Source organism: Poromitra crassiceps, assembly GCF_964638095.1.
Source record: "Poromitra crassiceps genome assembly, chromosome: 12".
In the NCBI taxonomy this organism is placed as follows: domain Eukaryota; kingdom Metazoa; phylum Chordata; class Actinopteri; order Beryciformes; family Melamphaidae; genus Poromitra; species Poromitra crassiceps.
In genome coordinates, this window is record NC_139632.1 from 27466616 (window position 1) to 27479014 (window position 12399).

General features: G+C 45.9%; 1 protein-coding gene across 1 annotated transcript in view; it reads right to left on the reverse strand.

Moving 5' to 3' along the window:
• Positions 1-12399, reverse strand: part of adgrl2a (adhesion G protein-coupled receptor L2a) — a gene marked incomplete at its 5' end in the record, with an annotated part of 126961 nt that overhangs the window by 23010 nt on the left and 91552 nt on the right. The window contains 6 exons of the mRNA XM_083648255.1: positions 4402-4468; positions 6195-6415; positions 7586-7795; positions 9323-9496; positions 10157-10362; positions 11304-11426. Coding sequence (XP_083504381.1) covers positions 4402-4468; positions 6195-6415; positions 7586-7795; positions 9323-9496; positions 10157-10362; positions 11304-11426 — 1001 coding nt within the window. The remainder of the gene's footprint in view (positions 1-4401; positions 4469-6194; positions 6416-7585; positions 7796-9322; positions 9497-10156; positions 10363-11303; positions 11427-12399) is intronic.

Consider the following 12399-nt stretch of genomic DNA (forward strand, 5'->3'; position numbering starts at 1 on the left):
CTTGTGTTGAAGCCATCTCAAGCATACTAATGGCTCCCCCCCACCACTCATTACTTCCATGTTCCTCCTTCATGGAGCTAATACCCCCCTGTGCCCAGAGACGGGCCAAGCTCAGGCATAAGAACAGCCTCAAAGTGCCTTCATCCCACTGGCTTCCTTCTGCTTTCAGTCTACTGTGGCCTTTAGGACCTGTTTCAGCCAGGAGCGGAGCAACTAAATACAACTAGAAATAACCGCCTCGCACTTGTATGCCTCTGCCAACAAGTCAAGTTGCAGTTTATATCCATGTCTGTCCAGACTCTTTTTTTGGTTAAATTTTTTTTTTTTACAGAGGAATACTGAATACTGATAGGAGCTTCGTCACATGCTACAACAACAATCTCCTGATTGCTTTCCGTCCTGTCCTCCACCCTCATATTACAAGTTTAGATGTTGAAGAACCCACTCAATATAACAAACAACAGTTTTATGATCACTAAATAGTTATATTTTGAGAGCAAGCCAGACTTGTTTGTCTCTTTTCAAGTGTGTTTTGGGGCGATTAGCATGGTTTCATTGGCTACAGTTTCGGCCAATCAACTGCTTTTGTTGTTGTTGATGGGGGGGTGATTGGCCGACAGCGATTGTAATGGCTGGGCCATTACCTGCCTGCCAGCAACCTGGCAGGCAGTCCTGCTGCTGAAATAGTCAGAAAAGACTCATATGCAGGTACAGTGTCTAGAAGTGTATGATTAAACTTTTGCCCATGGTCTAGTGAAAGCAAAACGAAAATGACCATAAATCATAATTTCGAATCGCAATACATATCGAATCGGCACCCAAGTATCATGATAGTATCGAATTGGGAGATATCGCCCCGGCCCTAGCGCCTGGTGTTACCGACTGTGACATAAGCAGCGGTGCTTCCTCTCCCTCTTGCTCCTGCTCTGTGCCTCTCCCTCTCCCTCTCCCTGTCCCTCATTGACAAGGACAGAGCCAATTTGTAGAGGAACCAGGGTCACGGATGGTGCAGAGGAACCTTGCTCCAGCACGCTCCCCTGAGAGGCCCCTTTCCGTAGTGCTTTGTCTTTTCTTGTCAATTGTTGCAAACAGAAAAAGCCGCGCGCGCGCGACACCACAGCCGATGTTGCAGATCCCTGTTCCTGTCGCACATTATCTCTGCTACAATACATCAGCTCCACACGGGGTCCTGAGTCTATCTCTCAGGTCATCACCGCCGCGATCTTCATCCTCATATCTAATGCAGACATGCAAATCCTTACAGAACCAACACGCAATTGGAAAACAATAAGGGTCCAATTTAGAGTAACGAAAACACATTCCTGCGTGGTCGACGGAGCATTTGCTGAGACAAAGTTAGCTTGTCCTCTGTTGTTTCCTACTGAAAGGGCTTTTTATTCTATTAGCGTGCAGACAGAGCTGTATTAGATCTTTACTGTGAAAGCTCATAGCGGTCAGCCATTGGTGAAGGGGTCGGAGACTCGCCGGGGTTTGACATGGGTGCCCCTTCTCTCCAGTGTGCTTTCAATGTGAGTGTGGCGTTCAGCAGAGGTCAGCGCATCTATAGATACTAACCATTAAGCTGGATAATGATCACAGCGCTGAGCAAATATCACTCGCTGCACAGCGAGCAAGGCAATCTTGGAGTGGTTCCCCGTCCCTCGGTGTGCATGGGGGGCAAGGCAATACATGGCAGAGTGTAGTCGGCTGAGAGGATCTGTCTGAGGAATACCACCTGCTATTTCTTTTCCTTGTTTCTGTGTGTGTGTGTGTGTGTGTGTGTGAGGGGTAAGACTCCCTCAGGTCTCATTGCTCTGAGCCTCTCTGATGGAGCGGGAGATAATAATGTCATGACCAGTAAATAATTGCATGCTTCAATGGCACATATGTCAATATAATATGCTGTATGTCCTTCACCCCCGACGGTCCTTGACCAAACAGAGAGGTGCCTTTGCTTTCTTCATCTCCCTGACACTGTCATCTGCTATTTACTACTGGAGGACATACGCATACAGACAGAGAGGCTGCCGCAGAGGAGGAGAGAGGCAGACATAAACCCTACAGTGGCATCTTATGTGCTGTGCAGCGCACACCTTCACCTTGAGTCCATTTTACAGCTTTTTGTTTGGAACAAAAAGGGGTACTTGAAAGCCATATTAGGCAAACTGCACGTCTGCGTCAAAATAGCAAGAATCCAGAGATATCTTTTTTAAATTCTTCCAGGAATGTGGATCATATCTGGAGATTTTTTTATATCCTTAATGACAAGTCAAATACTGAGCCATATTTGCCTCATATACAAGGGATAAGCCGAGCAGCATTTTGGTAAACAAACCGCGTTTCCGTGGGGAAACTGCAATGGGACCCTATGGAGCCAGCCTTGAGTGCTCACTCTAGCCCTGGCTGTGCGGTGTACCTTTTAAAAACTGCAACAGTTCACTGTTGCAACTCTTGAGCTACTTCTGCTCTCACTCAGAATGTCAAAATATAAGTGATGTCATGTATAGTTTTTGAGATATTAACATTTGTTTGGCACAACTCATACTAGTTAACTGCTGCAGGGTTCCACATTTCTGGGGGATTTGTTGTTGTGACGTCACACTGATTCATCTAATACTGTGCCCAGATACATCTAATGTTGCATACACATTAAAGCCCCAATATGTAACCTTGTTGGATAAGTTCACCCCAAAATGAATATACTCACCCCCATGCTGATGATGGAAGGATAGACAACAGTTTCACAGCAAAACAGCATTGAAGCATTCTCCTAAACAATAGAAGTGAATAGTGACCAACTTTCAAACATAAAAAAAGGTTCGATACTGCTCCTCTGGTGTAATACAAGTCTCCATAAGCCTCAACATGCCAAGTTGACTTGACTCGTTTTTAGCTGAAAAACTTCACTGTAGCAGACTGCAGTAGCACCCGGACTTCTTGCTTGTCACGGCAACAGTGAATATTTCGGCTAAGAACAGGGTCTAAATAACATCTTTTCAAGTTAACTTGGCATCTCAGGGGCTTCTGGAGACTTGGATTACACCAGACGAGCAGTATGGAGCCTTTTCCCCCCCAATGTTTGAAAGTTGGTCACCATCCACTTCAATTGTTTAGGAGAATGCTGCAACAGTATTTTGCTGTGAAACTCCAAGACTGTTTTCTGTCCTAGAAAACTTCACTAGTCCTTCCATCAGCATGGGGGTGAGTACAGTAGAGAATGACCGACATTTTGGTGAATATAACAGTTTCTAAATCATTTTGATGGTACACTGACTTCTAATAGGGAGAATGGTGCCTCTATCATTCCCACTCTGCACCCTGAACGCCTGTTTCCTACACCGTGTAACTTCAAGGCTGCATCCCAGAGCATGAAGGTGGCTTGGAACATGTAACTCCATTTCCTGTTACAGCATAGTAAATGCTTTCCACTGACAAAAATGGGACGCTTTTATTGTGAACTACTAGCTAGCTGGATTAGCTGTGTTTCAATAAAACAAGTCGACACAACAACATTTGGGGATATTTGGAGCTATGTTTTTCTTCCAGCGAATCAGTTCTAAGCACTGCAGGTTAGCAAAGTAGACAATACAATCAGAAACAGTAAAATAAGGCTGATAACTGAACGTACAAACAGGGAAGTTGGTAGCATAGTTAGCATCTGTGATTAGCACTTGTGGCAGCAGAGGCCGCTGTTCCTGCTGCTAAGCAGATTTCTACATGTTGGGGCTTTAAATAATATATCCAAATATGCCTTCATCCCATATATTAAAGTATGTGGACTCAGCATTTGGCTAAAATATGACCACATCTGTGGCATAACATCACTCTGACACCAGACATGTGATGTGTGTGGCATTAAAAATGCGGCATCAGGATCTGGAAAATATCTTAATTCCATATTCTGATAGTAGTGGTCCCAACCCAGAGATAAGATATGCTCCAGATATGACATTTTACAATGCTGTGATTGGAAAGAATCCAACACGGATTTCATCATATATGGGTCATAGTTTGAAATATTCAGGCAAAACCATCTCCAGATTCTGGGGTATTTTGCGACGACTGTCTGCAATGTGAAACTTCAAGGGAGCTGTTGTGAAAATGCAAGGTGAAACTACTTTATCAAATCCTGATCCTTGTCAGCTGGTGAGAGGCAGGGGGAATGTGTTGTGTGCCTCAAAATCTGTCTTTGGCGTTACAATAAGCTGCTATCATTGAGAAGAATCTGAGCACACACAAAAAAACATACAGTACGCTCGCTCTCTTCATTCAGCTCCACTATCTCATGTCTTTTCTCTCTCTCTCTCTCTCTCTCTCTCGCATCTCTTTCATCTGTCTCTCGCCCTTCCTCACTCTCTGTCACTATAACCTTTTTCTCAGGAAAATAAAAACCTGACTTACCATGATGATAAAGGTGACAGGTCCAATAAAGCTCCATATGAAGTGATTGTCCACACTTAGCCAGCACCTACGACACAAAAAAACACACACTTGAGCTTGGGATAACACACACACTTCCTAAGGAAAACAGCCGTATGCCCAGACTCAACGTATATCAACGTAAGGAAATTAATTCTGGGTCAAAGTGATGACATTGGGCTCATGACATGGAGAAGGTAATTTTTAGACAATAATGGACTTGGGAGTGCTCTCAAAATCCCCCCTGCACAGGTTGAACATTAACACAGTTACTGTATACAAAACAAAGGGGAAGATCCCACGTAGTCCTTGCTGGATAGCTGGGTCTTGGCTGAGATATGGCCATTAATCTAGGTAAAAGGCTTTTTGTGCACAGAGCTCTTCTCTTTAAGAGAGCATTTACAAACAAGAGGTCACAGGAGGGTCTTTGAGTGGAGGCATTACTGTAGCCGCGGCCCCCTGAAACCACAGTGTTGAGTCTGTCAGCCACTTTCAAATGACATCAAAAATTGAACAGCTGCCCATCGCAGGCGGAGGAGCTCAAATGATTTGGCGTAGTCTCCTGGGATGCACAAAAGGCGCTGGCAGCAATGATGATGAGTAGATTTCTTTTCAAAAGCTGCCACACACACACACACACAGACACAGTTTAGGTAGGTCTACACAGTGCAGCATCCAGGGTTTATGCTGCCACACACAGACAGAGTTTAAGTAGGCCTACACAGTGCAGCATCCAGAGTTTATGCTGCCACACACAGACAGAGTTTAAGTAGGCCCACACAGTGCAGCATCCAGGGCTTAGGCTGCCACACAGACACAGTTTAGGTAGGCCTACACAGTGCAGCATCCAGGGTTTATGCTGCCACACACAGACACAGTTTAGGTAGGCCTACACAGTGCAGCATCCAAGGTTTATGCTGCCACACACAGACACAGTTTAGGTAGGCCCACACAGTGCAGCATCCAGGGCTTAGGCTGCCACACAGACACAGTTTAGGTAGGCCCACACAGTGCAGCATCCAGGGTTTATGCTGCCACACACAGACACAGTTTAGGTAGGCCCACACAGTGCAGCATCCAGGGCTTAGGCTGCCACACAGACACAGTTTAAGTAGGCCTACACAGTGCAGCATCCAGAGTTTATGCTGCCACACACAGACACAGTTTAGGTAGGCCCACACAGTGCAGCATCCAGGGCTTAGGCTGCCACACACAGACAGAGTTTAGGTAGGCCCACACAGTGCAGCATCCAGGGCTTACGCTCAGGCATTTCCAATGGATTTATCACAGACTGTAAAAACAGATGTGCGGAGTGAGTGTGACGTCACTCATTGGTTTGTGAACTCCCGTTTTGAAGCCTCCAGTTTGGCATTTTGGTCGCTGCCATCTTGGTTTTTCCTACAGAGCCGCAGCTCTCGACGAGCTGCGCGATCACTGGACAGGCAACCTGTCACTCACGCGCAGAACTAGTCTTTTCTATCGTCTTATTTTACTTTAAACAGGTGAGTTATATAAAAATTCAACCCCCGTGCAGTTGTCATCAAAGGTGAAATTAACTGTAGAGATCAAAGCCTTTTTTTTTCTTTTTTCTTTTACCAGGCTGTAAACATGTTTATTTCTGCTGTAAATTCGGGAATTTCTACATGGGAGTGAATGGGGAATGACTCCCCTTTGCAGCCAGCCTCAAGTGGCCATTCGAACTGCAGTTTTTCCCGCATTGGCTTCATCTGACCAACAAACTACCCCCCTCGATTTATCCACAAGACTTCACTCACGCTTTCTTGGTCCCGTAGCTCCTGTAGTCGATGGCCGCGGAGACGCCGACCACGATGGCAGGGAGGAGGTACCCGGACACGTAGTAGTACTTTTTCCTGGAGTATTCGCTCTCAAACACCTCCACCAGCATGAGGTACAGCTGCACGCCCTCCAGACACATCCAGGCGAACGAAGCCAGGAAAAAGAAATGGAGGATCCCCGCGATGATGGAGCACCCAATCTGACAGAGACATTATTAGACGATTAAAACAACTGAGAGGAAACAATGCAATCAATAAACAATCAACTTGGCAGATCTTTGACATAATGTGGTACAAATCTGATCGAAACATAACAATGGAATCCCACTGAACACATCCCCTGCTCTCTCAGTTTGCTGCCTTTTCAGTTCAGTTGAACACATCTCAGTGAAAATGATGTAATTAAGTATCACACCTCTTTAAAGGAACACGGCAACATTTTGGGAGATTCGCCTCTTTGCCATCATCCCGATAGTAAGACGAGAAGATAGATGCCCTTCTCTTCTCTGTGCGTGTAGTAGAAAAATAGCTCCCGCTAGTTAGCTTAGCACAATGAATGGTAGTCAATGGTACTGGATAGCCTACCCCCGTTAACAAAAACATGAAAAAACAAACAAACAAAGAAACAGAAAACGGGGGGAATGGCGTGATCCTTCACACGTGCTACGTCCTTGGTGAAAGTCCTCACTGTCAGGTGAAAAGAAGGGGCTGGCGACTGCACATGTATCGGAGGAAGCATGTCCAGATCGGCAGAGGGGGTGGAGCCGGGATGACGACTGGGACAGCAGGGGGAATTGGCCAAGTACAAATGGGGGGGGGAATCAGAAAAAAAAGTCACCACATGGGGTCTGTTGATGGGTAGGTTTAACAGTGGAAGTTTAAATGGCATTTACATTGCCAGGTTAATCACTAGGTCTGTGCTATTTAGCACGTGTGCTTGAATCACGTTGCTCAACAGAAGCCTTGATTCCTTGCTGGATGCACTTCTGTGCTACACAGAAGCCATTTCTCACCGAAAATGTGCTCCGACTCCTAAATGAAAAGGCATAAGAAATAAAGCAATACAGCAGTGTGGATGCTCTAGTTTGTGAGGACAGTGCGAGCCATGGCAACTGTGGCTTTAAGTGAGACATGAAAAAAGAGCTGTCGAGTGGAAGACGCAGGCCCTTTAGTAATCTATATTAATGCTGCTGTCTCACTCGTGTCATGTCGGGGACGAGCCGAGAAGCTCGGAAACAAACAATGCTTAAAGTCTCATCAATTTCACATCGGAAGGCTCCTTTGTTTTGTTTGGTGGAGCGAGACCAGATAAAGCGAGACAGGGAAATGAATCAAAACCAAATCAATAGGGTGCAAGCGTCCCAGCTTACCCGGGGCTCCGTCATATCGATACCAATTAGGAATATTAACTCTGCGATGAAGAGATTGATGCACAGGTTCTTGTGGATGGTGTTGCGATCGCTCTGCAGACCCCGGAAGAAGCAGAAGGTGAAGATGCTGATGGCGAGGCAGACCAGGGACACCACAATGCCCACGCGGGTGATGACGGTCAGCAGCAGCTCGTGCACGCCCTCTTTACCCTGGATGGATGGAAGGGGGAGGAATAAACCATACAGGATGCGTTAAGACATTTGTTTGTCGAGAGAGAAATGATGGTGTCCCGCTGCTCCCACATCTCAACTAACGAGCAACTAAAGAGCAGGGGTGGGAATATTGCTGTTCTGTTTCTCACAAGACACCCAGGAAATAACCGGTAACCAATCAGAAGCACGGAAAGGGTGATCAACACTACCAGCAGTAACTATCTTTTTGTGTTTTTCAAAGGTCAAATGTCAGTCAGGTAAATCAGGGATTTTCAAAGTCTGAGACTATGGGCCTCCCCTCAGAAAAAGCTTGGAACCCCCCCCCCCCCAGGTTACTTGCTTAGTTTCACTCAATTCCTGGATGCCTATGGGATCATAAAACCCGTAGACATTCAACAATTAAACCAATATAGCCTGATGTTCGATATACTTCAGAATACACCAACAGTAAAATTACCCAAAATAACTATCTCCCTGAACTATCTCTTGAACCAAATCATACACATTTAGGCTATTCTATGTGTTCTCCTTTTCATAACTAATGTACTGAAGTAATATTTTTTTCACTTCCATTCCACTGGGCCTCCCTGAAACGGTTTGGAGCCCCCCTGGGGAGGCCCGCCTCCCACTTTGAAAACCTCTGTAGTAAACAATATATATATTCTCAACTTCTGTACCAATAATACTTTTTGCCAGGACAGGAGATAAAGAAGAAGAAGATAATGAAGCCATTTTTCTCAGTTTCACCTTCTTGTCTTATGCAGCTAATCCCCTTTAGCTTTGTAGGACAGAATGTCTAAAAATCTGGAAGTTAACTTAAAAATATTATTATTGCTAAAACAAAGGCAAAACACTCAATTGCATGTCGTCTAAATCTTTCCACCGCCTTCTGCTGCACCCGTCCTTCTCACAATCACACATTATCACGGATCCCACTGGAATTCTTGGCAAGACCCACCCTACTCCTCCTACGCCTCTGATTGTCTTACCCTGATATTCTTGCCCTAACCCCAACCAATCATCACTCCTCATGACTAACCCCAACCAATCATCACTCCTCATGCCTAAAACCCAACCAATCATCACTCCTCATGCCTAAAACCCAACCAATCATCACTCTTCATGCCTAACCCCAACCAATCATCACTCCTCATGCATGCCTAAACCAAACCCAATCAGAGGCAGAGTAGGGCGGGTCTTGCCAAGAATTCCTGTGGGATCCATAACAACGCCACAACCACCCGCTAGCTTGCTGCTTTTTTGGCCATGCATTTGCCTTGCTGAGTGGGAGCATGAGAGATATGTGTCCATCAGATACTGTTACTGCCTCATACTCTTCTGAAACACTTCAAGAAGCTCCACGCACACCTTGCAACGCTGCCTTGTAAGCCTGAAACAAGGCTCTTTTGGGTTTGCTCATACACTACGAGTGACGTCTTAAATAATGTAGTTCAATTTAGAAGGAAACATGAAGTACAATCAAATGTGAATATATGAAGACAAAAAAGTATGGAAGCTACATACTGAGATTTCCCGGTGTGCCATGAGGATGGCGAAGTTGGTGAGGTGGCTACAGGAGCAGGTGGTGTGAGTCTTGTTGGAGTCCAGGAGCTTGCAGCCTTGGGTGGACCAGTAGCCCATCATACTCCTCTCAGAGTAATTCCAGAAGGAGCAATTGGAGTTGAAGTAGTGCTCCATCTGCAGATAACAAGAGATATGGCTAAGTGTCCAAATAATTGACTGCCTGAAATTGAAGTACATGTAGAACACAGAGGCCATTTACCCCCTACTCATACAAAGTATTTCCCTGCGCTGCTGATATGAACGAGCATTTTTCACTTCGCGGCTCTTATGAAGCAATTCATATGTTGTATCTCATTTGGCACATGCTTGCCAAATCAACCGCGGCATGGTCGGGTATATGAGGCCTTAATAACAGGGAAGGATAATTGTTTGACGGCATGTCTTTGGAATTGCACAATTTCTCTGATAAAGAATGGAGTCACGCACGGCCCTCTGGGAACTCTCATGACAACTTTAAAAGACGGAAGATAATTGGCGCTCCAGTAATTTCATCCTAGATTGTACGGCTAATCTAGGAGTTAATTTCCCCCACTATAAAAGAAAATGGGTATCATTTATATCCCAATGTTGATTAAAGAATTAGTTTGCATTAAGAATTCACTTAGGTTCTAAAGACTCCTTTAATTTGATGTTCAATGACTTAAATAAACTGCCGACTGACCTAGCCAAGACATTTACAATTCAAATTGCAGATCTCTGTCTACTCTGGCTGTTCCCTCCTGGTGTGTTTTAATATGACCTCTCCGTGCGCTCCGTCCGGGGGGGGACACTCACATCAATGTGCTCCAGAGTAAAAACCACCGGCTCGTTAATGAACACGCGGCTGGATTCTTTGTTGATTGAGGCGGCGATGATGTCAGAGTTGACCGCCACGGACACGTTGCGCCCGTAAGCCTCGTTGGCCATCTTGATGGTGGCGTTTTCTGTGCCGAGGAATTGGCCCAGATTTTTGTAGAGCACAAAAACCAGCTTGGCAACTCCTGTAGAGGGCGGGAGAGATAGATAGAGAGAGAGAGAGAGAGAGAGAGAAAGAAAGAGAGAGATGTTTTTTATCTTTTTCCCCCAATTTCTCCCCAACTGGCCAATCCCCCCTGCTGTCCTGGTCAGTGCTCCACTCCTTGCTGATCTGGGGAGAGTTGGGGACTAACACATGCTTTCTCCGATACATGTGCAGTTACCAGCCGATTCTTTTCACCTGACAGCGAGGCGTTTCCCCACCACGACCATGCTATTACCCCCAGTTCCCCCTCATCCCCAAACAGGCACCCCATCCGACCAGAGGAGGCACTAGTGCAGCCACCAGGACTCATACCCTTAATTCGGCTTCCCACCTGCAGACACGGCCAATTGTGGCAACACGGGGGCTCGAACCTGCTGCGACCCTCGTGTTGGTAGGCAGGGAATCTACCCCTGCACTACCCGGACGCCCCAAAGAGAGAGAGAGATGAAGACAAAAACAAGTTTCCGACACAAGCCATGGATGTATAGAGAAAAACTGTGGTTAAAAAAAAGGTCCAAGATAAAGAGAGAGATTCAACAAGGGAACAGAGAGAAAGGCGGACAGAGAGACAGACAGAGAACACTTCTAAGTGGGGCCTGTCACTTTTTCAGCCGATATCACAGTGCTTTGGGTTTTGGGGAGGAACTCCTTTGAGGTGCTCCCTAACTAACAGCACCGGCCAGTAATCATGGCAGCACATTGTCAGTTTTGACAGGTAGCATTGGCAGAGCAGTTTGACAGACCCCTCACCTTCTCGCACACACAGGAATGGGAACAAAAGTCAAACACAACCCCTCCGTACACTCTCACAATCTGCTCTCGCACGAGGAATAAACACTCATCGCTCCGTGAGTGACAGGAGTAAATGGCGTGAAACTTCTTCTTTCTTTCTCTCTTTTTCGCCACGTCTAAAGAGCTTACCGTTGCGACTGTTGAGCTTGACGGTATTGGCTGACAGGTGGATGGAGATGCCCCCCCTGCTGGTTTGGGGGAATTTGAAGTCCTGGACCTGGCCGTCGGTGCTGAGGACATACACATCTAGGACTGGGGAGGACAGATACAGAGGGCAGGTTAGAAAAGGATGAAGGGAAAACTAAAGAGCATAGAGTAGGGCTGGGTATCGGTATTGACCCAAATAACCAAGTCCAAAGTAGTATCGAAACTTCTCCAGTCAAGCGATACCTGCAGTTCATCCTTTTTGTACACAGATCTAGAAAAAAAAACGATTTGTATTTCTTTGCTCCTGGCCAAACAAAGCAAGCGTTCCTCGATTGAATGCGATGTGTGATTGTCCCACTGCAGCAGCAGCAGCAGCATGTGTGTATGTGACGGAGGTGGCACTTCAGCTTGCATAACAGAGTGACAGAATGTAGCTATTCTGCTCAAGGGTTTCATACACTTTCTGTAATAAAACATCAGATGGGGGACCCTGGGACAACATCTTATCAAAGGGGGATCCATGGTCTAATTTGTGTCAGTTTAGGGGTCCTTGACGTGAAAAAGTTTCAGAACCACTGCTCTATTGGCAGGGCCGTAGTATCACGGAGGAAAGTGTGGACGATTCCAAGGGCCCTTGACTGACAGGGGCCCTAAAAAATAAAAAAAATAATTTTTTACAGTGCACCTGAACACACCTGAATGCACCTGAATACAAGATACCCGCTGAATAAGTGTCCAAATGTTCATGTCATTCTGGAAAGGATCAAATATTGGTGTTTAAGACTGAATAATGACATCACAACTGTTAATTTAAAATTAGTTATTCCTCTAACCCTGACTTCAAATGCCCCAAATGTATCCGCGCCAGCGCCGTTCGGCCCCAACCCTCAGCAAAATCTGGCCCTCTGGTGGCGAGGAATTTTTTTTGTGGTCCTCTCTATCATCAAAGTTCCTGGGTTATGGCATGACAATATTTGTTCGGCCCACGGCAACAATCTGGGTTTCTCATGTGGCCCCCCATGAAACATAATTGCCCACCTCTGATCTAGCCTCTCAAATTGGTTCTCAAAGTGAACCA